The sequence below is a fragment of the Hoplias malabaricus genome, chromosome 3, assembly GCF_029633855.1.
Source record: "Hoplias malabaricus isolate fHopMal1 chromosome 3, fHopMal1.hap1, whole genome shotgun sequence".
Taxonomy (NCBI): domain Eukaryota; kingdom Metazoa; phylum Chordata; class Actinopteri; order Characiformes; family Erythrinidae; genus Hoplias; species Hoplias malabaricus.
The window spans coordinates 49,617,064-49,643,057 of NC_089802.1; the positions used below are offsets into that span (position 1 = coordinate 49,617,064).

The 25,994-nt window shown below is 39.6% G+C and overlaps 1 protein-coding gene across 2 annotated transcripts in view; it reads right to left on the reverse strand.

Moving 5' to 3' along the window:
- Positions 1-20,417, reverse strand: part of dlgap4b (discs, large (Drosophila) homolog-associated protein 4b) — a 30,712-nt gene extending 10,295 nt beyond the window's left edge. Inside the window, exons 1-5 of one of the 2 annotated variants that reach the window (XM_066665926.1) lie at positions 19,979-20,417; positions 17,600-18,372; positions 15,908-16,134; positions 13,297-13,447; positions 11,728-11,986 (exon numbers count right to left, since the gene is read on the reverse strand). In XM_066665926.1, the coding sequence (XP_066522023.1) occupies positions 11,728-11,986; positions 13,297-13,447; positions 15,908-16,134; positions 17,600-18,372; positions 19,979-20,417 (1,849 nt within the window). Of the gene's footprint in view, positions 1-10,244; positions 10,498-10,637; positions 10,866-11,727; positions 11,987-13,296; positions 13,448-15,907; positions 16,135-17,599; positions 18,373-19,978 lie in introns of those variants that run through there. The other variant, XM_066665928.1, reaches the window with a different exon arrangement.
- Positions 20,418-25,994: the final 5,577 nt, after the last annotated feature.

A 25,994-nucleotide genomic window follows, 5' to 3' on the forward strand; every position in this document is an offset into this window, starting at 1 on the left:
GTGTGTGTGTGTGTGTGCGCGTGTGTTGCCAATGTTTATGGTAGTGCAGCACTCTGACGCAAATCCACTCTGTTGCTCCCCTTTTCCAACACCACTGTTGTTTTTCCAGCCCTTATGAGGTCTCAGTAGGTGGGTGAGCGCACACAGTATGTGTGTGTGTGTGTGTGTGTGTGTGTTTTAGACTGAGAAGGCAATAGAGACAGAGAGAGAGAGAGGTTTTATGATTGTGTGTAGGCGAGTTTGTGGTTAGCGGGAGCTATTGGGGGAGTCTGAAAGGATGTGTGTGTGTTTGTGTGTGTGTGTGTGTGTGTGCACCATAAGGTGACAGAGACATATTTTGGTGGATTTGGGTGGAGCTGGCAGATGGCCGACTGGGAATCAAAAGGAAATGATGGCAGAGACAGACCACAGGAATCTCATCCCACAGTGTGTGTGTGTATAAAATGTTTTTATATATGTACATGCTTATCTACTTCTTAAAGTAAGAATTTAAGCATTCATACTCTGTGTACATCAGTGAATGACTAGTTCTGGGTTTGGATTTGTGTGATTGGATATAACTTTAATAAACTGAAAGTTTATGTCAGATGCATTGCAATCCTACTTTACCGATGCATCAATGTATGTTTAGATTTGCACTTTCGCATTTCTTCTCAATATGTAGTTGCTCTTGGCTGACCACTTGAAAAGAAATCCTCAGAAAACATGTGAGAGAGATTTAAACAAAGGAGCTGGACAAAAGAGCCATTGTTGAATTCGATCTGTGCTTCATTATGTTATGGCTGTGGCAGGTGTATTTCAAGGCTTGCTGCTGGCTAGTTAGAGTTTGTAGTCATGAACTTAACTGTAACATCTGACCCCATGTCAAATGTGATGAAAACATTTGTATTATAGCAATTTTGGGAATGTTTTATTATTTTTTATTCATTATCTAAACATGTGGAGAGATTTAAATACATCTGTATGTCAAGGACACAAGCCTCATGACCTCCACCTTTGGCTAATAAAAAGTGAGGAAAACAGAAACAAGCCTGGAATCAAGTTGAAGATCATTTGGTTTGGATTATTTTAAATCACCAGATATAGTTGTTTTAAATTGTTCAATATTTCCTATTAATTCCAGTAAATTCCCATAAATTCCCAAGCTAAAGTTCCCATGGAAAATTTCCAGTAAATTACTGGTGACTTATCTGAAATTTTTCACCCCTTTGCAACCCTAATAGGAACAATTTTCCCTCTTTACTCCAGTTACAGCCTTTCCTCTTCTAGGAATGCTTTAATATATTGTTGTGAGGATTAGGCCTAGATTGCCCTGAACCAGTCACTGTGGTAAGATGATTAGTTCTGCTTCAGAAACACCTCAACCCAAAGGTATTAGATGGAGCTTCATCACTCCAGAGTACACAGTTCCAATTTTCTGCATATTGGGGCTGTGTATCACACTATTTAACACTTGTCATTGGGCATAGTGATCCTATGCTCACAAGCAGCTGCTTTAGGGCATCATGTTCTATTGCTAAAACTTTTCTAAGCTATGGATGCACAAATGAATTCTTGTGTCAGCAGTGGGAGCAAACTGAATGACTTGAATTCATAATTAGAATGGATGTAAACAAACATTTGAACACAGAGTGTAAATATTTAACCTTAACACTAATCCAGGTTCATGTAGTCCAATATTCTATATTTTATAAATATAGAATGTATATAAATGTGTAAACTAGTATTTGCATTATGAAATACACTGAATATCAGAACTGGCTCATACATCCCCTATAAAGACGTCTAATAATGTCTAATAATCATATAGCAGTTTTGCCTCTCATGTTTGCTTTTCACTTTCATTCTAACCCCAAATTGGGTTCAGGTTTCTGAGTCAGTTATACAGTAAGTAAATGGGGAATTCCAGTCTAGAGATGGTGTCAGTCTGAGTCAGTTGAGACTATACTGGTGTGGTATTACTCCCCTGTCTTGAGACAGCTTACAGCTTCATGACTAACTCTATATGATTAATGATATCTCCACTGTTGTTGAGTGACCAGGCAAAGTTAGACAGAATTCAGAGGTGCAATAACCTCCTGTCAATGGATGTTGTAAGATCAGAAATGAGAGTGAGCCCAGAAGAGCAAGTCAAAACACACTTTTCTCATTGGGACCTATGTCAGCATGCTGTATTACTATTCTCGTTCTAAAAGAGCCCTTCTGAATGTGGAGCCAATAAACAAGCTTGAATGGGAATACACTTTTTAAAAAAGTAATCTACAGGTAACACAATCACAATAAATTCTATATTCAGGTTAAATATATTGACAAAATATTATAATTATATTTACATATGGATGATTCATAACCCTTGACTATGAATGAGAACAGGAACTGGTTCTGGCTGTAGATTTTCTAGAATGATTCATATTAGGATTCGGGAATGGAAGTTGCTATTAGAGCAGCTCCTGCAAAGGTTTAGTTTTCATTATCCATGATGGCTGATTCTATTGTTGTATTTTCTAGCTTTGCCTGGAGAGTTGGAGGTCTGACTGTACATGTGAAGCAGCTGTATTTAAAATCTTGGTCTCAGCACACACTGTGTAGAGTGCCTACAGGAAGAGTCCTCATGCTTACACATAAATCTCTAACTAGCTAAAGGATAACAGTGCTTGAAGCAGTGCAATATCCAAACACTCCCTTTCACAAGACAGATTTCAGCATTTCAGGGCTTGTCTACTCTCAGCAGTGCAAGTTGCCTAATAAGACTTAAAGAATAATGGTAATATAATGGCTCTTTTATTATATATTTCTGATACAGTCAAAACTTTTTAAAAAGCTTTTTAAATGTTTTTTTAATGAAGTGAACATTGGTATTCCAAAATCAATTTCTAATTTCACAAACCATAAAGGAACAAAGATAGCTGAAAAGTCACTGATGATAGGACAGCTCTGACAATCATCTGGGACAACTATGCAGTGGTCTAGAGTGGGTCACTTCTGGGTCACTGTGCATGACCTCAGAAACAGGACGCTCTAAACAGGAAAAAAACACAGAAGAAAGGAAATAGACCGCAGGCTACATGTGGTAGGAAGGAAAACATCTACAGCAATTGTCAAAAAAAGGCCTCCTGACAGTCTAATGATGAGAGGAGATAAGTAGGTCTTTTGTTACAAAACTGAAAATAAATAGATACTGACATATAACAAGCTCTTGCACAAATGACTGATTCCATTTGACATAACCCCAGTCTCTTTTGGTGAAGCGGTGTAAAGTAATGCACATTTAACATATGATTCTTTCTTTAAAGGCCTTGTTTGGAATATCTGAGCCAAGTGTATAGTAAAAACACAATCCGACTACACAATTATAAATGTTTCATCTACATTGGAGAAAAAAAAGAAGAAGGAAGGAAATAACTGCAGTAAAAAGAGCACCATTGTTGTGTCTTTGGTTAAGGAACTTGATCAATATATTTCTTTCTGCAACTCTGCTGGAAAGTGTAGTTGTTTAAAAGCTGTCTACTGCTGAAAGTGTGCTAACCTGAAAGGTATTTGAGATTAGCTAAACTGTGCAAACGGACACCTGATCCTAGTGCAGACCAAACGGGGCCTCTACCTTATTTTCTACAAGGTCCTGTGCTTAAACTGTGGCTAATGACAGTTTACGTAGAGAGTCATAAAATACTGGCCTATCTGCTTTCAAGGCTTATATGTTCCTAAGTCCTAACCTCAAATTGCTAAAAGAACATGTGCCATGGTATCCGACTCACTGTTCCGACACAAGATTTACTGTTCAGCTGTGGGTTCAGAAATACCGTTAATGTTAGCAAAAACAGCCATGACAGCTGAGATAGCAGTGTCTTCACTTCTACTAAAGTAATCCTCACAATTCAGAAACAAGGTTTGTAAGAAAGAGGTCTGAACAGGACTGGTATAAAGGTATGACAGGCAAAGGCTGTTCTTCTAACAGGTCAAAGTATTGGCCATGTACTACTACAGGAACTCGTTTTTTATAGGCTGTTGATGGCATTGCGGATTGTAAATGAGTGATGACACTGGGAGGTGTTGGAATGTGAAAGAATGGCAGTCAAGCTGCTAAAATGCAGCTGCTCTCTTTGGAATGAACATAGATCTCAACACCCAATCTCCCACACAGAACACACAGAAGATATTCATATAATTTAACTAAAATACACAATATACTGTCAACAAATTACTGAGAAAAAGAAAAAAAAAGAAAACACAGTTCCTAATAAGTCTGCACACAACCTGTCCATGTTCTTAATTAATTCTTGTCGTCACTTTAGTTTGTGTGTAGTTGTAGTCAGGGGCGGGGCGGGGGACTAAACTTAAAAATCAAATCTGAGTGTAAATAGAGAACTGACTGAGAGAATGCTTCAGATATCTAGAGCTAGGGCGTTTAGTGCACATTATAAAAAGTGAATTCCAGAGGAACAGCCTGGACATTGCCAATGCCAGAAATTCATGGGCAGACAGATCCATACAGACTCAGCTCATTCCATGATCTCTTTTCATCCACCATCTTGGCTCAGCGAGAGCTCTCATCATCCTCTTTAGTTTTCTGTAATCTCCTCTGTGCAACATGTAACTGTGGATTAGCTTTGAGCCACTGGACTGCAGAGCATACGGCAAAAGAAGAGGTCCTCTCGGTGCCCGTTTAATGGGTACCTAATGGGAAGCCAAGCCAAGACAAGAGACACAGTGGAAGAAAGCCAACTTTGAAGTAAAATTAAGACACATGGAGGTTGGTTAAATACGTACACGGGCACTTGCAGATACTCCCACTGCATGGCTCAGGGAAGCAATGTGTCATCTGTAAAGTAATGGGTGTGAACATGATGATGCAATTTGTGGCCAAGACAGAAAGATAGAGAGAGAGAGAGAGAGAGAGAGAGAGAGAGAGAGAGAGAGACTGAAATGTTATTTCTACCAAACTGCACATGATGCTCTAGGCACTGGACAATGTCCTACCCTTTTAATAACTCTCTGCAGTGACATCAATAATACATAGATGCAGGATCAGAAAATCTGGCCCAGTGACAGCAAAAAACTGTTTTAAACCAGTGATGTAAACTTGCATTTCTGAATAAACAAACATTTGTAAATACCATGGCCTCCAACTTCTCTTCTGAAATCAAAGTTATTTATAGGGAATTTGTCCCACTCCAATTTAATGGAAAGGCTGCACACTAGATATTGGTATGATTCTGTCAGGACCCGATGGCATTCAGCAGCAAGTTTTTAATTACAAGGGGCACTCCAACTCATTTCAAAAAAGCATTAGAAGTGTTTATTCACTACAGAGAACCACAGCTTCCACTGTGTGGAAATGCTAGGGGGATTTATGCCCCTCTAGACAACATTTAGTGCTGAGCATGGTGACCTTAAAGTCATGGGCAGCCCCTCCAGGGTGTCCTGTGTGTCTGCTTTGCAATCTTCTGTTACATGAAGAAATTTTAAATGATGTTCCTTCTTTATTCGATATGTGAAAATGTATTCTAAAACAGCTGAAAACTAATGGATTATTATTCAGTCACAGAGGAAAGCGAAAGTAGTATCATCATTCGCATATTTGGAAGAAAAGCAAAATAAAAGCTGAGCATATACTTCCAAAGTTAAAGTTATGCACAACCACTGCAGAGCAACTGCAGCACATTAGCTATTCATAGTACCCTGCATTCAGAGCAGGAAGTTCCCATCATGTGCAGCATCTTTTATCCCATGCAGATCTAAAATGTTGTACATTCTAAATAATTCATGACTTCTTTACTGCCTTGGGCAGAAAGACTTATAAAGCCAATCTTTATATATGACAGCAAACAGAAGACACACTGCAAAAAATGAAATCTAAGCAAATAAAATTTACTTAAATGTAGTCTAAATATTTAGTGTTACTCATTTGGAAATTGTTGTAAGAATATAATAAGATTATTCAACTTATTTGTAACTTATTTTTACCTTTTTAAAATAATTTAAAATAATTTTATCTACAGAAAGTGTCTTATTCCATTGGCAGATATTTTTACTTTATTCAAGAAATAACATAAAATTATGCTTAAAAGAAGCACAAATATCTGCCAATGGAATAAGATACTTTCTGTAGATAAAATGATTTAAAAAACGTAAAAAGAAGTTGAATAATCTTATTATATTCTTATGACAATTTCCAAATGAATAATACTAGATATTTAGACTACATTTAAGTAAATTTTACTTGCTTAGATTTTATTTTTTGCAGTGCTGGCTTAAATTCGTCCATCACTTTAAGTAGATAGGGCTGGATGATATGGCCAAAATTTAAAATTTGTATTTTCACAATTTGTATTTTAATTTTGGTCTATATAATATTTCCAATATTGATATTAACAATATAAAATCCACAAAAACCCAAATTAAATGTATGCATTTATGGTGAGAACTGACCTTTTTTGACCCTAAAAGTCCTCCAATTTGTATCATGGGAAGAAAATTTGCCTGCTCCTTTTGCCAGTTCTGTTTCATCCCAGAGCATACAACTTGGCAGATGGAGAAAACTTAATCATTATCATCAGCCAGACCAAACTCAGCTGTGGGTCTGACTGTGCCAAACACTTGCACGGAATGTGCAGAAGCGAAGATCATCTCATATGATAAGGCAGCACCACTGAAATGTTGGCTATTGTAACAAGTTTCAGAAGTGGCTGTGCAGAAAATGTCTCTCTGAGCCATATTATGGTTTTCGCAACATGTAGACACACAAAATCAATCCACATTCTTGTTCAGTCTTCTACAGTGGTTTTCACTGCGTAACCGCCATTTATCCAGAGCCAGAAAAGAAACCATGGGAGAGTGCCATGTCAGCGTTTCTTTATGTTGCTTTTGTTGAATGATGTATTCAAACTAAAAGGTCAATTACCATGGTGACTGTAGTTTGGTAAACAGAAAAAGAGAGTTCCAGGATGAAGCTCAAGCTACTAAAGATATCTGCCTCTTCTGCCATTTTGTGTGTTTTTTTCCCTCACTCATGGATTATTTTCTTCTGTCTAGTCAGCCCCTAGTGATCTGTTCTAAGTTCTTTATAAATTAATCGCTTCTTTCTTTCTCCAGGAGATGCTTTTTGCTCAGCGTGTTAACGAGGGGCTGCTATGGCTCTGCCAACTCATTCTGCCCACGAGTCAATGACCAAAAAAATGCTGGCACTGTGCCGTCCTTGCACGCCCTCCTCCTTCCCACACAAGTACAGTCCCTATTTATTTCTGACAAAAAAAAAAAATAAAATCACCCACACCATCTGCTCTGAAACACAGGGAAACAAAAATAAATTCTAATTAAATGCAAATCTTCAGCTTTGTCTGTTTGTTTTTTTTATTTTTCCCCTGCAATTTTCCTGCATTGTGGCTCTTGAAAATGCCAACATCACTTTGCGCAGAATATCCTTATTTCTAAATCCCCTGGTAGAAACAAATGAAAAAAGAAAATATCAAGGTGAAAACTGAAACACAGAAGCACCACTCTTTTATGGCACACTGGCATTATAAAATGTTTTGACCAATCTGGAATATATTTATAGACTGAGCTGGAAAGTCATCTTATCTAATTATTCCATGTCATGTTTGTGGCTGATTTGTGGCAGTAAACACAGCAGTAAGACATTCACATTTGAATGACAAAAACAAATAGGTTAAATGCTTAGGAGAGCTGAGATCATCTTATTTTGTTTTACGGCATTTTGCTAGTGGGGTGGACATGACTATTTGCTTAACAGATTATTCAAGAACGTTTTGGAAAATTATTAGTAAACTAAGACAACTGACAATATCTAAGATATCTTAACTTATCTAAAATTGATGATTCTCATTTAAGCACCATATGTCTAAACTAACTCCACCAGAAGGGTGGTGGATTGAACCAGTTATTCATTGATTAAGGATATATATCTGATAATACTTTAATTAAGAATGCAGGAAGTGCAGGAAAAGCACTTAGAGATATACTTTAGGAAAAAGATTGTTTTGGACAGTGCTGGCTGACAGAGACAAGAATCCTCTCACTTTTTTTCCACAGCATATGTGGTGTGAATAAAACAGATTTTAGAATCATATTTCTTCAACTCCAGCTTTGTTACTGATTTAACTATATGTAATCTCATTTACATGAAATTTGCCTGGTATACAACACACTCTTTGTTTAGTAATAAGCTTTTATTCTGTAAGCCAAAGTTCTGATGATCCTATCCTTGACTGACCTCTAAAACCTTTTGAATGATCAATTTTGGATTTGTATGCTTTATGTTCATGTTGCATTCATCAGACTTTTTTTCCCCCACAAACTCACAAAGTCAATGTTCTACATGCATCTTTGTCAAAATATACCCTTTAGTTTTCTGTTATAATAGCCATGGAATCACACGTTATATTCTAAACAACTATATACAGATAAACACACAGGCTAAAATAAATGGGTAAACAGCTCATTCATTCATTCAATTCCACTTTTAAATCATTTTTAATATTCAAAACTGACTCTCTTGTTCTCAGCAGAGGATCTCTAAGACACAGCTGTATAAATGGAAAAAGCTCTCAATAATTGAGTAGCTTGAGTTTAAGTAAGCTAAGTGCAGGAGAACAAAGACAGTCCAGAGTAAAGATGCTTAGACTGCAGTTTGTATTCAATAATTAAAAAAAAAAATCTCCATGTAATAATCAAAATCCTTGAATGACAACATATATTAAACTCACGGTGACAGTGGCTAAGGTGCCAAATAAAGCAATTACTATGCCATGTAAGCAAACAAATTTGACACCTTCATTTGTTTGCATTGTGGTTTGGTATGTTGGCCCCTATAGTTACTTTGGGCAACACCAAACAATTCCTTTAGCTTCCCTACTGTATAATTCCCATAACTGCATTATGTAAATGTTAAGGAATAGCTTTTGTTTTTCATTTTTTTATTACTATATCTTTATTATTATTCTTTTTTTAATCAAGTCATAACCCCATCCCTCTCCTCCCTAAAAAGGTAGTTGACGGCCAGAAGTCCAACAATGTATAGCCAGAAAAGTAGTCTGTGGGGAAATAGTTCTGCAAAGCATTCCTGTGATAGTAACAGAAGGGTGTATTGTTTTGCTAGTAAACAATGAAATCCCTCAGTTGCCCTGGGGGTGTGAACCATACTGAAACTCCACTGCTTCTTCACCACACCTACTCAACCTGTCATAAACCATGGTAACAAAATAATAACGTTCATCAATAGGATATGAGTAAATACAGAACACACAGAGCCACACGCAAAAACGCTCACCAGCTTCTACATTATGTTTGCCTGGGTTAATCAGATCTCCTATTAAAGACTTTCATTTTTTCGATTATTTAATCACCATCTATAAAACTACAGCATAAATGGCTGCATACTTACCCTCTCCAGTGTCTCTTCATTAAATGGCTTGTGAAATAATGACAGCAAACAGTTATCAATGTGAAAACTGCACAAAACTCGGTTAGAAATGACACTGGGACTGGTGGGAATGCAGTAAGTGTGGTTTTGTAAAGAGTGGGCTTGGCTATGATGAGGCTTGACTTCCAGCTCCCCCAGACTCCACCTCATTCTCATTGTTAATCTCGAGGCACTCATATGCGTTTATGTTCTTTCCCAAGTCCCTGTCCCATAGTTAAAATTTACAAAGTTTGTTCACTCTAAAATAAACTCCCACAGTTTGACATGTTAGTTAGTTAAATAAATAAATAAATAAAATGTATTTAACAGAATTGAATTTTGTTTGAAAATTGTATTTTCATGTCTATTTATTTACTATAAAGTATGCTATAAGATATTCAGGAAAAAAAAAAACTTTACAGTAGGAGCATCCTTATAAATGGTTTTAATAAAAATAAAAAGTTACAGTTTTAATTGTGATGGACCCGAAAAGGCAAAATCCGAGAAGCATAGATGAATTATAATTTGATTGTGATCAAATTTCATACATTAATACAGTTTTGTGTGATAGTTTGTTTGCCATGGTCAAAATAACTTTAATTAGCTGAATGTAAGTTTTAAAGGAATATATGTGGACTGCACACAAGTCAGGCAGTAAGCTAATTAATGCTTTGTTTTGTCCAGTATGTCACACTCCAATAAATAAAGTTGTTTAATACGTTATCTGTGCGTTTATTCCCTGTAGACATGTGGTAAATATTCTTTTAATCTTGAAAAAAACATAAAACATGATTTTTTTTTGGCTGGTTTTATGTTTTATACACACCTTTCATGCGACTGTAAGCCGTTCACAGCCCTTTTAGGACGGTAGGCTACAGTCTCTTTGTCAAGGGATGATGTCTATGTTCAAACTCTGTTTGTTCGTCCAATGAAAAACAAGCTACGCAGCGCCCAATCAAGCAATTTCAGCCAATCAACATCGAGGCGTTAATTTCACAACAAACCGGAGAAACGGTGCGGGTTCACTTCCATCTCCTTCAAGTCACTGAGAAGTGAATGAGCGGGAGTGGGCTTGGTCTCTGAGAAGAGAAGCGTACAGAGAGCATCCATGATGAACAGCAGCAGAGAGCAGAGCCTAACCCACACGAAAAAACCAAACAGCGACCAGGACTATCACGAAATCTCATTCTGGGATAATGACAGATGAAAATGTATTTACCTCCTCGCCAGCCATCACATATCTCGAAATCTGTATCTCTTTAAAACGAATTGTCCTCTTCTTTTGATAAAACACACATAGCCAACGGCGTTAAAATCCACAACTGAAACCGCTCCACGGTTAATTCTCCCTAAAATGAACTGAGCCGGGTGTATATTGTAGTAAGTAAGACAGCAGTATCGTGGTCCACGTCGCGGAAAGAAAGGAACCGGAGAAACGCCCTCAGTATTGTGCATTGGAGCATTGTTAAGGGAAGCGATGGCTTAGCATGCAGCCAATGGATAATAGAGCTGTCAATCACCGAGCTTCGCGTGTGTTATTGGCCCTCGATGCCAGTAGCTTCCCTTCTAAACCAATCACACAACGTCAGTGAAAAAAAGCTAATTTCCCGCCCCTGTCTGGGGCAAAGAGTGGAAGCAGACAGAGGGACTAGAAAGGAGGAGTGGCAGGGTGGAAAGCGAGAGATAATCACGTGGGGTGATAGAAACACATTTAACTGACATTCAGAATAAAACACACACACACTATCAGTCACACATACACACAGGATTAAGGCCTATGTATTCAGAATGACGAATCTGTATTCAGTTCATGACGTTTAAAAAATTAATTACTACTGTTAATTACTTGACTTTTAAAACAGCAATGAAAATACATATGTTTTTCACAAAATATATAAATAAACAAATAAAATAAAAATGAACCTGTTCCAAATTTGGTGCAGATTAGCAAACACACTCCTTAGACTTGAGCTTATTTACAAAAAGTGCATCTTATGATTATTCTAAGTGTTTCATGATCACATGACTACTGGGGACCTGGGGGAAATGAATAAAATATGTTTTTCTTAACATTGCAGAACATTAAGGCACACTTAAAGTTAAAAGATATAATATGTACTTCAGAAAATTCCCAGAAATTTAATTTATCACACAATCCATTTCACCCTGATTAAATATATGAACAACATGATGTTTAACAGACATATAAGAAACTGATAATATGTTTGATGAGATTTGCAATATTTGAACACTAGAGCTCTTTACAGTCCATAAACATCTTTCTAATTACTTTTGAACTTTGTACTCACCGGTGCTGGTGCTGTAGGTGCGGACGGTTGTTGCGGTGGGTGGTGGTGAATCTGAGTCCACTGATGCCGTGTCGTCATCTTGGGAACACCCTGCCTGAATGGCACGGAGGTAGCTATGGCTACGGGAACGGAAGCATGTGGGCGTGGGTAAATCTGGATGCTCCTCAACCCGTGAGTGAGAGCGTATGTGCGGTTGTGTGTCTCCAAACACAGACTCCGAACAGGACTCTTCACCGTAACGTTGGTCTGAGTCCCGCACCTGGTGAGACAGAGACAGTCTGATCTGAGCTGCCAAAACTGAGCAGTTTTTATGGGTTGCCAAGTTGGGCAGTTTGCAGCAAGATTCACACTGATGCATATTGGGCAACTGTGACTGTGTCTGTGACTGTCTTTCAGCTTAGAACTAACTTTACAGAGCATGTGTGGTTGATGAGAGGGGCAGGGAGCATGCTCAGTGTGAACTCTGACAGGTGACAGTGGGGTGAAAAAAGTCTAATCAAACTGTCAAAAGCAACAACTTTGTTTTCAGCTCTTATATTTTATTACCAATTTTAAAAATAAATTCCAAGTATACATCAGAAAACAATCCACCCATTTAGATGTAAAGTAAGCAGCTCAGAGTAGTTTTATTTGAATTGTTCCACCGCTGAGGAATAAGAAAAAACAGAGAAAAAAACAACAACATTTTACTCTGTGAAATACAAATCATAGCCTTTAGTTTTAGACACTGTTTTTAGGTGTTTTTTTTTTAAATTAAATTGTACAATTAAATACATGTAAGAAATGGAAAGTGTAATTTCTGTCAGCTAAGCACTGGTTATTTTTATTGTTTGTTTGTGTGTGTGATGACATCCACCTGTGTGGGGCAATTGGCATAAGTGCAGTTAAAATGTACCAAATGGGCTTATAATAAGAAGCTCACTAAGAGAAAACGAGTTCCTGCATTAATGGTACAGAGAGGACAAATATGGTGCTGGATTAACTAGTGGCAGTGACTCACATTCTGCCATATTCATCCCTCAAACAAGCAGCTTTAAGCACTCATAAGTGTAGACAGAGTGACTTTGAAGATGATGGTTCATTTTATGTGAAAGAATTTTACCCTCCCAAGACCAGTGTCATTCAAACATGTCAGTGTTAAGCATTAGCCGCCAAAGCTTTTTCATTCCAGTGGGCTTAATTCATTCCAGCAGGACCCTTATCCCAGAGCTGTAATTGATCATTTGTCACTACACATCTACACAGGGGTAGATGAGGGAGAAGAGTAGAGCGGGTTAGAAATGAGAGGCTAAACTCAGAGGCCCATGACATGTCCTTTAGAATGGATTATTTTCCCATTATGTATCTGTTTAAAATGACAGAAGCGATCCAGTTAAAATCCAGCAACTGAACAGTGAAAAGATGTGGAAGTGTGGATAAGGTATATTTTAAAAAAATAAATAAATAAAATTATGAGAATTCTCATGAAAACAAAATTCATCCATGTGTTGGTTACTTAGCTTCTTACAGTTTATTGTTTAATAAGAACGATACGTATTAATTTGATATATTTTCCATATTTAAGCTGACCTGGCTGATGCAACTGTTGCGTCCGAGCGTGCTGCAGCTCTGACTGAAGTCATCATCATCCCAGCGCGGGAACGACGAACTTCCTGAACCAATACAGTCCAGATTATCCAGACTGCGATTACCCGAGAACTCACGCAGAGATGGAAGACAACTGAGAAAAGAGACAAGAGGAGAGGACAGCATTGGAGGAAAGAAAAAGAGAAAAAAGACAAAAGAGAGTAGAGAAATTTAAAAAAGTTGAAAGAAGAGAAATAAGAGATAAAATATAAAAAAAGAAGTAGAATAAAGTAGAAAAAATAAAGAGGAAGGAGAAGATAAGAGAAGAAATAATCACCATGTTCTGAGTTCTACCTTTATACACAAAGAGAATGGAAACAAAGAAGCCATGAATAAAGCTTTGATGGAGAAAAAAAAACCTATTCAGTCACCATGCTTGTTTATGTAACTTTGAAGCTATTCATTCATTAACCCATCAACCGGCAGCCTTCAGTCACTGTTCACACACACCAACATGTTTTCATCTGAACGGAATCACACATTCCCAGTCCCAGCCTTGGAGACTGTAGGAGACTATTAGTAAGCTAATAAGTGGTATCTTGTTAGAGGAGACAAAGCACAAAATGTGCACACTATGTAGAACATCAGGACTAGGAATGGGGAACCTCAATTTGGACCTAGAACAGGCAGAAGCTGCATTGAATAACCAGTCACATTTATAAACTTGAACAAAGGTAAAGTCTTATTGGGGCAAGCTTCAATGAGATGAAACAGAAATAGAGCACTATCTGACCAGACTGTAGGGACAAAGAAAATGACCATTGAGTTCCTGTCATTGTTCAGTTAGACAATGGCAGGGTGAGCACTGAGTGAAAGCAATAACCCCCGAAGTGGCTGTCCTCCTTTAGTTTTCTTGATCTTTAACCATAACTGGCTCAAAATATAGCTCTTGCTCCATCCTATCACAAGTTCAATAGAGAAAGCCACCTGAGAGTTGTTGAACCAAGAGTCATTCTTATTCCTCATCCCATAGTAGGAGCTAGTTCAAGATCAGCGACGATTGTGTGGAATCTGATCTTGGATCAGCGTTCCTGTTCTGAGATGAATAAAGACTCTGATCTCTTAATGAATGGAGCACTGGAGTGCAGTGGTGTGGCGCCTCCCAGTGTGCACAGTGAGGAGCTGCAGTAAACCTGCTGGCCACTCAGCCTCCTTACTGCACTGACCTTACAGAGCGTCCAATCTGCTGCAGGGTGGCAATGCTGTGGAGGGGAGACCAGAGGGCCTCCAGATCCCCCTGTAGCATCGCATAGTCCAGCGGACGGCTGGGGGAGTGTTGGGGGTTTCCGGGAAATGACAGTAAGAAGGGCAAGAAGGTAACAGGTTATTCACAGGGAGAAAGTTGGCAGGGGGGTAGGGTTTAGGAGAAATGTGGGAAATATATTGTTCTATAAAATAAACTACTGTGGTATAGGATGATAGGAGGGATTTTAATTAGCAGTTAATTCAGTTACACTATATAGATGCATTTCGTAAGTATACAGCTGCTGCACTGAAAGCATGTGCAGTTTGCCAGCAACTGTCTACTCTGCCCATGATTGAAAAGGGACCACCATAGGACCACTGCTGACAAGGTATTAGTTACAGAGTGCAGCAGTGTAGCAGAAATTCCTCACATACTGTTAAAACATGCATAAAAACTCCACAGTGCTTCAGGGTTTGATACGGGTGTATGAGTGCAGCATACACTGCCAGTGCTTTTCTAAGAAAGATCTATTACACAAATGATACCCAGACAGAAGTGGTCCTACAGTGGTCATTTTATATTAATATAGAGTTTGAGTGTTGTACACCAACAGAAATGGTACAGTCAGTGAAGGTAAATATATAAATACCACCTATTTAACTGTCAGCTGTCACTACAGTGTATGGGAGTGAAGTTAGGACAGAATTTACTGCGACTTTATACTACGCTCTTTTTACTTTATTACAAACTTTTTAGAGTATTTTATGACTGATCTGAATAAGTTAACATCAAAGAACACGAATCTCTGACACAAGCTTTAATTTAGAAACCTGTAGCCTGAAGCTCACAGCTCAGAAAATAAAACACTTCCATATTGAAGAATTCCAGCTTAAATGACTTTATAAAAGATAAATTTTAGGATTAAGAGAGAAAAAAATGTGCCGAACTTCTCGCAGCAGCTGTGTTTGTGTGTTAGTGTGTGTCTGTGTCGAGTTAGTTATGAGATTTAATCCATATTTCAGCATAAAAATAATTTAACACGTTAGTTTCCAGAGCGGGAGCCAGTAGATGTTACGTTGACTGCACTAATGTTATATGATCCACATCAGCTCTTTGTTTCCATTACTGTTAATGGCCTGTCAGTTTTTGCCTTATCTGGTGTTTATTTTCTAAAAAACAAGACAAAACAGCAAATTAAATCCATGCTTGTTGTTGTTCATACTTTGTTTTGCTGTCTAGAGGACAGTGTGGGAGGTAGCATGTGGTAGAAAGAGAAGAAACTCACTGTGCTAAATCCAACACATGATTGAGCTCAGCTTGTGTGTGTGTGTGTGTGCCAGTGTGTGTGCAAGAGGCAATGCCACTTACTTTCTGGAAGGGAACTGGTCACTGAGGGATTGCTGTGTGGCTCGTAGGTAGCTCTGTCTGCGGGCAGCGGATTTGGGTGAGGGTTTAGGGCTACTGTCCGAATCGTCGCTGTCCTCCAGGTCCGCCATGGCCTTCACGTAGCTTCCACTGCGCATTCGCCTGCACGGGATTTCACCTGGACCCCCACTCCGTCCCAGTGTCCCACCCCACTCACCCATAGAGGGCATCTGATCAAAAAGTGGATACAATATCCCAAATATTGATTAAACAATTCAGCAAAAAATGCAAAAACTACTTGAGAATAGATTCCTATAAAACTTAAGTGAAACCTCAGAGCTTTGCCAAGCACCTTTTTTTAAATCTAAAACACAATGACTAAGCCCTGTGTGAAAAGACCCATGTAACCCTTGCAGTGGAATCCATTTAAACCCATCCATCCATTATCTGTAACCGCTTATCCAATTTAGGGTTGTGGGGGGTCCAGAGCCTACCTGGAATCATCGGGCGCAAGGCGGGAATACACCCTGGAGGGGACGCCAGTCCTTCACAGGGCAACACAGACACATTCACTCACACCTACAGACACTTTTGAGTCGCCAATCCACCTGCAACGTGTGTTTTTGGACTGTGGGAAGAAACCGGAGCACCCGGAGGAAACCCACGGGGAGAACACACCAACTCCTCACAGACAGTCACCCGGAGCGGGAATCGAACCCACAACCTCCAGGCCCCTGGAGCTGTGTGACTGCGACACTACCTGCTGCGCCACCGTGCCGCCCATCCATGTAAATAAAATAAATAAAAGCTACTAAACAAAGTGGAACTAACCAAACGTTGATTTCTTTATGCAAAACTGAGCATGTAAGATTTGTTGAGTTACCCCATCAATTTAGTGTAAATACATGTAACATACTAAACTGACAAGGACAAAAATAACACTTTTCCACTGCATGGTACCTACACTACTGAACTCTGTTTGCTTTTTGGGACCTGGTATCTGGTTTGTTTTCCACTGCAACAGCTCCTCCCCAAAATGTAGTCGATGACATTGCAAAACCCCATCTCTAACTTTAACCCCAGGCTTGGCAACTTGCAACAAGCAGCAGTAAATGTAAGTGTTTTTTAATTATTGTGTATTTGTGTGTTGGGTTTGTTTTTCTGGACAGAACACAGCTTCATCGTGCATTAGTTCAGACAGATCAGTATAGGTTTTTAAAATCCTTGTTTCACCATCCAGCTCTTGCTGGAGTCTTTCATTGGCCACCAATCCAAGGAACATTCATCCTTCTCCAAAAGACTACAGCGTAATTTTGAAGGCTGCAATTGTGAATCGAATTAAACAAATGTAATGATATGGCGTCGCATAGAGTGATCAATCTCTCTGACTAATTTGCTCTCTGCAAAGTTTACATGCCTTGTTTAAGTACGTAGTTGACTTGCTGAAACCACAAACAAGCAGGTACTAGATAAGTAGATAAATTTGCCTAAATGAAAAACCTAAAAACAGAGTATTATTAAGTAGAGTACTGTAGGTACCATGGTACCATTAGTTGTCACTTACAACCTGAAGTATGCTTTAAGGGAATACATAAGTTTTTATAACGAGAAAATCTCTTACACTACAGTAATGTAATGACTAATTACATACAGGATTCTCTAATTCTAATTTTTGACTCAGCCTCTCACACTCACCCTGCCTCGCACCTGAAGGTAATGGCTGGCCAGCTCCTGATGACAAGACTTGGATTTGCTCAGCATGGAGCGGTCCAGTGTGGCTGAGCCTTTCTGGCACATCTGTCCTCTGGATCCTAGTGTCAGTGTAGACCAGGGTCCACCTTTGCCGAAATTACCCTCCACTATATGAGATCTCCCACTGCCTCCATCTCCACCTGGGGCTGGGAGTGCTGGGAGCCCCTGGTGCTTCAGGTCATTGTTACTCTTCGAGGCTTTAAGTGTGTGTTCACTGATGGTATTGTAGCCATGCATCAGATATTTGGAAGCCGCTTGACTGTCCAAACCTGACCCCCCCTGTCGGCCCAGGGTCATCATGGCCATGGGGTTTCTGTAGTTGCTGACGTCACTGTCCAGATCATCTGAGCTCCAATAGCCGGACATGTTGGATCGTGGCCGGCGTTTAGCTGTGACCTCGCTCTTGGCCCGGTCTTTGCTTTTGCTGCGTCGGTGGTGTTTGTCCTCGCTGCTGCTGCCACCTGAGCGCCCATTCACATTACCTTTGATAGCAGAGCTTTCTAGTGACTGCGACTTTGCAAAAAGTTTCTGGACGGAGTGGACCAGGTAGCGAATCTTTCCAGGGCTGTCTGTACGCTGCTGCTGCTGTTGTTTGGTCGTCTCCACGGCTGTGCTACGGTGGAACTGTAATGTGCTGAACCCATCCCGTTGCCCTGGCAACTGCTTCTCAAACTGATCCAGGAGGTTTGGGGGCAACCGGTTCATCTTCCCTGCACCTAGAAGAAAAGAGAAAGGTAGTGAGGATAATCTTTACACTATGCATTTTTCTTCAGTAATGTCAAAAATCATTAATAATATAAAGGATTTACAAAAATATGTGAATTGGCAAGCAAGCAAGCCAATGATGATAAAAGTATTTGTATTGTTTATAGTTGTCTGTCAAAGCCAAGAACCACTTAAAAGCTTTTAAAGTGTGTACCACAAGTGTATATCAGCTTCAACAAAGTGATAATATCTGATTATCTTGGCTAGTGGAAGCACTTATTATATATTGAATCTGTCTGATAATACTGCATGACCCAAATCTGGCATATTGCCCAGAACTGAAGAAATATAGACTCACCAGATGTTTTAAAAGTATAACATCAAAATCCAACAAAGAACAACAACCCATCAGTGGTGTGATTTTATGGAAGTGTACATATGACCAATTTCCCTTCTTAAAGGGAAGACTGCTCGCAGACATGATGGTTAAAACAGAAAACATGTAGGAAAACAGAGTATGAAATACTATTCAGGCTTATGCACCTTAAAAAGCCTAAGGTACAAAAGATGGCTAACTGCAAAAGAGAGCTGCAAATTATGAGGGCAAAAGATCAAACACATCATTATTGGTTCTCAGTATAAAGAAAGACCATAAAAGAACATGAAAGACCAAGTATTTTAATCACTTCCCCAGTCACTTCCACAGACTGAGGTACATTTTTAGAAAGTCACTGTGGTGGTATCTTTTGCAGTCGCTGTGGTGCTACCCTCAAAGGTTTATATTACATTTTAAATTAAGTTAGGGAACATAATTGTATTATATTCTGTATTAATTGTAGATTTTAAAGTTATGTTGATTTCATATGTACAATTTCAAGTCCAGGACGTTATTATGTTCTTTTATTTTACACGGTTCTGTAATGAAAGCTTACAAATGTTTACCTCTCATTTAGTAGGAGGGAATGTAATGTACCATTAGAGAATACAACTGGACTTTAAAACCACTCTGACAGTAATGTACCCGTATCGTACCTTAATTTCGGAGAGTTTCTAGATCGTATAAATGGTTGAAAATAAGACAGAATTAAATCTGTTCTCTGCATTCATGATTTTAATGAATATGTAAAGCATAATTGTGCTTTTGTCTTTTTTTTTCTTCTGTTGCATAATATTAATTAAAGTTTAAGTCATTTGATAATGGCAAGTGTGAGATCCTACAAGGCAAAAGCTCTGCAAAAGCATGTGCATCCATTTGTTCTGTTCTTGAGGGTATTATTGCATCCAAACGTATGTGAGTTTTGTTTTAGATGATTTAAAAATAGTTTGGTATTATCAGTCAAGAATGTAGTGTATTAATATTTGATTATTATTATTCCAATTACAGTCACATGTTAAACAAAACCTCTTTAAAAATTATTTGTACACCTAATAATTCCATTAACTGACATTCCCTGTGTCCTAATTTGAGCACTGTGCTACTTCTTGTAACACACACTTCCTTATCTACGTCGGTGTGCCTACCTACCAGAGTGAATTCAAAACATAAATGTAGCTACTATACCAAGGAGGTTTTGAGTCTAAAACACAGGCAATTCTCTTAAGAAACTGTCACCCTACCTGATATGGTTGCCGATCCACTTGTGATCATGTTGGTCCGTCCCACTCCGAGCCCCATGCCCATCCCCATGCCCATGGACATGGAGGTGCCCAGTGTGCCTGTGCTGATGCCCCCGATGCTGTCTCCACCAGGGGGTGAGAAGTCCTCCTGCTCAAAGTGGGAGTTGTAGTGTATGCGAGGGAAGGTGCTACTGGATGACAGCTGGTTGTTGAGGGGTAGGAGGCAGTCTGGAGGTAGACCACCATGGGAGGGGGAGGGGGAGAAGTGATGGGGGTCCAGTGCTCCGTAATGATCCATGGCTCCGGGTAGGAGGTAGGGAGTGCGGGAAAGTGTGGAGGAGGAGGAAGAGGAGGGGTACAGGGGGTCTAGGTGAGAAGGGGAATGAGGGGGCTCACAGTCAGAGAGGTGACGGGAGCGCTGGGGGGTGTAGCCTTTCATGGCGGAACGGGGAGACCCCCCACCCCCCTACAGCAGCAGCATTGTCCCAGCAGGGAGACACTCATACCCTGGAGGAGACGTCCTGGATGCAGAGAGAGAGAAAAAGAAGAGAAGACAGAGGAAGAGAAAAGTCTCAGTGTCTTGTACATTCTGCCAAATATGCTTTTGAAATATGCTTTTGAAAGAGAGAGAGAGAGAGAGAGAGAGAGAGAGAGAGAGAGAGAGAGAGAGAGAGAGAGAAACAGAAAGAAAAGGACTTGTACAGATACAAAAAGACATGGGCTGAAGAAGAGAAATAGAAACAAGAGATGAGGGATTAATAGAGAAATAGAAGAGAAAGGAATAGACGAAAATATTTCAAAAACAAAGTAGGGCAGAGATGTAAGGAGAAATAAAGAGGAGAGATAATGATTGACAGAAAGAGTGAAATGATAGCGTTAAGAAATTAAAACAGATTAACAGAGAGGGAGCAAGAGATGTAGAGTTAGAGTAGAAAAGAAAGGAAGTGAAAGAGATAAACAGAGGGAGCAAGAGAGAAAAAGTGACAGAGGGGGGAGGGAGTGAGGGAGCAAAAGCAGAATGAGTCATCATGTGTGTCAAGCTGGCATAAAAATGGCACCAGCAGTTTCTCTCTCTCTCTCTCTCTCTCTCTCTCTCTCTCTCTCTCTCTCTCTCTCTCTCTCTCTCTCTCTCTCTCTCTCACACACACACACACACACACACACTCACACAAACACAAACAGAAAGATAGATAGCTGCCTGTTGAAAGACAGTAATTTAAAGAGGTATCTTGATTTCACACAACTGTTAATTGAGTGGCAAGAGAGAGTATTGATTGTGCTCAGTCTCTACCCTGCTGCGCACATCTGCTACACACAACACACACACACACACACACACACACACACACACACACACACACACACACACACACACACACACACACACAGAACATTAAGAACACTGGTGTGTGTAAACTGACAGTGAACTGTCAGTAGTTTTGCTCTGGTAATGAAGCTGTTTGTCACCTGCACAGACTGTCCCCCTTCTAACTGACCCACCAACAACCTTACCACCTGCTTTATGTGGCATCTGACTGCCAGCCACCTGCTCTCTCTCTCTCTCTCTCTCTCTCTCTCTCTCTCTCTCACACACACACACACACACACACACACACACACACACACACACATACACATGTTTTTGTAATTTACCAGGAGATACATACGTGCCCCATATTTTTGTTGTAATATTGCAATAATTTTGAATCTCCAATACTGTAACTTTACAGGAGAAAAAACACTATTCAGTTTAAATTGAAAATAACAGAGAAGGGATTACTTCCCAGTAAATCTGGGACAGTTCTGTTTGTCCTTTCACCATGAAATTTGAACACAATACAGAGAGCATCTGCCTTTTCAGCTTATCTTAAAAAACAAAGCAGATAAGAATGTCATGGTGACATGGGAGCTGATGTGACTATACACCTGAAAATCTTTACTGGATGCCTAATAAAGATAGAGATTTCATTTTATATGACTCACAGAAAGATCTCATTTCCGTAAAATGTTCTCCTCCAAGTGTGTTGAGCTATCCAATCATGTTGAGTTAGAAGGAATTTAGAAAACATGGTATCTCACATATCTCAGAGGAAGCATGTGCTACTCCATCCTCACAGCCTGGATGAATTCTGTGACACTAGGGAAAATACTAGGTAAAAAAAAATCCTATTTTCCATATAGATATGTGAGGTATTTCAAGTCTGTCTTTGTTTTTCTGCTTCATGTTGCAGGATTTTGTATTTCTCACTGACGTGGGAGTCAATTCAGCCAACTAAAGTGACTGGAGTCTGCTGGCCCATATTTTGTTCCCAGACTGTCTGTATTCTGCTATTTCCCATTGCCATGTTAGCACTTTCCAGAGAAAGGGTGTGAGGGTAGGGAGAGTCAGGTTAAACACCATTCTACCAGTTGACTCTCTGCAGCATTACAGGGACTGGCAAAAAGCCCTAGCACACTGCAGTAAGATCATGAACACTCATTATACAACTTCATTAGACTTCCTTTGACTTGCCCTTTACCTGGAGTGGAAAAGTTGGAGAAAGATGCCAGCTACATGAATATGGATAACCATGAAAATTCAAGTTGCAAAATCACAGAGGGGTGGCACGGTGGCGCAGCAGGTAGTGTCACAGTCACACAGCTCCAGGGACCTGGGTGACTGTCTGTGAGGAGTTGGTGTGTTCTCCCCGTGTCCGCGTGGGTTTCCTCCGGGTGCTCCGGTTTCCTCACACAGTCTAAAAACACACGTTGATAGGTGGATTGGCGACTCAAAAGTTTCCGTAGGTGTGAGTGTGTGTGTTGCGCTGTGAAGGACTGGCGCCCCCTCCAGGGTGTATTCCCGCCTTGCGCCCAATGATTCCCGGTAGGCTCTGGACCCACCGCAACCCTGAACTGGATAACCGGTTACAGATAATGAATGATTGAATGAATGAAAATCACAGAGGGTTGTCATAGATATGGCACAGCACCTGTTAAAAATCATCATCATCATCTTTTCCGCTTATCCATTTCAGGGTCGCAGTGGCAACAGGGCGAGCAAAGAAGCCCAGATGTCTTTATCCCCTGCAACTTCCATCAGCTCCTCCTGAGGGATCCCAAGGCATTCTCAGGCCACCCGGGAGATATAATCTCTCCAGCGTGTCCTGGGCCTCCTTCCAGTTGGACGTGCCTGGTATACCTCCAGTGGGAGGCGTCCAGGAGGCATCCTCATCAGGTGCCTGAACCACCTCAACTGACTCCTCTCAATACGAATGAGCAACAACTCTACTTCGAGCTCCTCACCCAATTGTTAAAATTGTCAAATCATAAAATCAGGCATGTGGTTGCATTTTAACAATTTTTGCTTTTAGAATATTTAAACCATACAACACCATGTTAAGAATATATTCATTCATTCATCCATTCATTGTCTGTAACCGCTTATCCAGTTCAGGGTCACGGTGGGTCTGTAGCCACCCCGGAATCACTGGGTGCAAGGTGGGATCACACCCTGGAGGGGATGGCAGTTCTTCACAGGGCAACACACACTCACGCATTCCCTCACACACTCACACCTACGGACACTTTTAAGTCGCCAATCCACCTACCAACGTGTGTTTTTGGACTGTGGGAGGAAACCGGAGCACCCGGAGGAAACCCACAAGGACATGGGGAGAACACACCAACACCTCACAGACAATCACCTGGAGCAGGACTTGAACCCACAACCTCCAGGTCCCTGGAGCTGTGTGACTGCGACACTACCTTCTACAGCAGAATATATTTTGTATTAAATTCATACAAAGAACCTCTCTTCCATTTCTTCTCTGGTGCTTTTTCTTGTCTGCTGTCATCTCCACACCCAAAGCAGGAGCTGAAGCAGCAGAAAGTAAATATAAATTCCATTAAGTTCATGAGCTTTTTTTTTATTTAATTCAGATAATGATGTCACTAATGTGAAAATTCCTAGCGCCTCATTTGGATTTGCGAAGCCTCGCAAAAAACTAATGGTACTGTACATTCACTCAAGGTTTAATATAAATTTCAGCTTAAACACAGACATTTATTACATGCATGGTATACTGCTAATTTAATTTAAATTTGCATTTGCAGTAATTAAAACTTGTACAACACACAGCTTACACACAACTTTGTTATTTTTCTTCAATAATTGTTTTTTTTTTTTTTTGCTTTTCTTGTATATTATTATATAAAATGTCAGGAAAGAGAGAGAGAAAGCCACATTAAGCCACAGCAGTAGTATCAGTGGGAGACAGAGCAAAAACCTGAAGCAAAAGCTACCTATCAGCAATGAACAGAGAAGAGTGTCCTTTCTTGGTAAGGAGTTATATTCTCTTATCAACAATACCTCAGTAGCTATGCTTTCAAGTGGATACACACATTACACTAGCTAAATTCCTGCCACACGAGAACAGATAGTGAGATGGAGGCAAAGTTCAGATCATCTTCAGAAACAGCTGCAGCAGGAGACGAGCTGCCTCTCCAAGGTTATCAAGGAAAAAAACATTAAATATTAAGCTCATTAAGCTTTTACTCACTCACTCACTCACTCACTCAGACAAGCATGCAAACATACACCTGCCTGCCACAGTTAAAGTGAAAATGCAGATAAGGTACATACAATTAATAAGGGGAAAAAACTGAACTCATCTAAAGTCTGGTGTAGACTAAGAATAATGAATAATTGAAACATATTCATTTCTGTTTCAGGAGTAAATCCACAGTGATTATCTCTTTCAAAGCCCAGTGAATGCATTTGGGGACATAAATAAAAAAGAGACTTGCGGAAAAAAAGGGAAAATGATTTTAAAAAAAGCAAATGTCGCTTCAGTTAATTGCCTGTTTGCTGTTTACCAGCTAGAAACCACAGAATGAATTATGCAGTAAGTGACAGTCAATTAATTCAAATCCACATTAACATAAGATTAAACTTGATATCACAGACTGTATAACTAGATTTAATTAAGCTTTGTACTTTATGTGGCAAACACTACACACACACACACACACACACATAATTGTTCCCTAGACTTCTTGCACTTATCACTTCTCTGTCATCTGAATTGATATTGTTCATATACAGACTCCAACTCATCCACAGTTGATTCCCATTCAGTCACTCACAGTTAGCCATGGGACCGAACGTAATCACTTATATCATAGCTACCTTGGAGAGAGTGTGAGAGAGAATGGGAGAGAAAAAAGAGATGTATACCACCACATTGAAGCACAAATTGGAGAGTGTGTAAATTTTGTATATATGGGTTGTGTTAGGGCCTAGACTGCACTTTTCTCTGGCACTCACTATCTGCTATAGTGTAATAATTACACAAGTATTTACTGCCATACTACGTACACACACAGAAATACCCATAAACAAAGATGAGATGAAAAAAGAGACAGCATGAGATCTTACTTATGTAAATGCATTTAAACCAACAGGCCACAGATCAAATGAACACAAATTCCATTCACTCCAGGGAATATTTACTATTAAACATGGCTGTGCTTCCTACTGTTAATTACGTATCATTCAATATCACAAAATGATATCTTGACTGGTTTGTTTATTTAAAGCAACAGTTAGTATCTTTAACTTGAAATGGTAGCTTCAAAATCTGTGATGCTTCTCTGACCTGTAACAGGGAGAACGGGGCCTCTGTCATTGCTACACCAGGCTCAACACTGCAGAAACTAGACTATGTAAGTTTTGGAGGCAATCACCCTCACACCCTCCCCCTCCCCCTTGATTTTAGTTCTGTGCCCTAAAAGAGAATGACACTGTCTTTAGTGGGAGCCTAGGAGCAAATAATAAATTAATTTATTAATTAAAAAAACCTTACCTAGTGTTCCTTTAAATTCAAGGGGGGTGGGGGGGTGGGGGGAATTGAACGTTTCTGTTGAATTTTACAGCATACATATTGGATAATTTATTAAAACGTGAATGACAGTTTTATAATTTAATATCATATTTATAAACACAACATATTATGAATTACCTCTTCAAAGCATCATA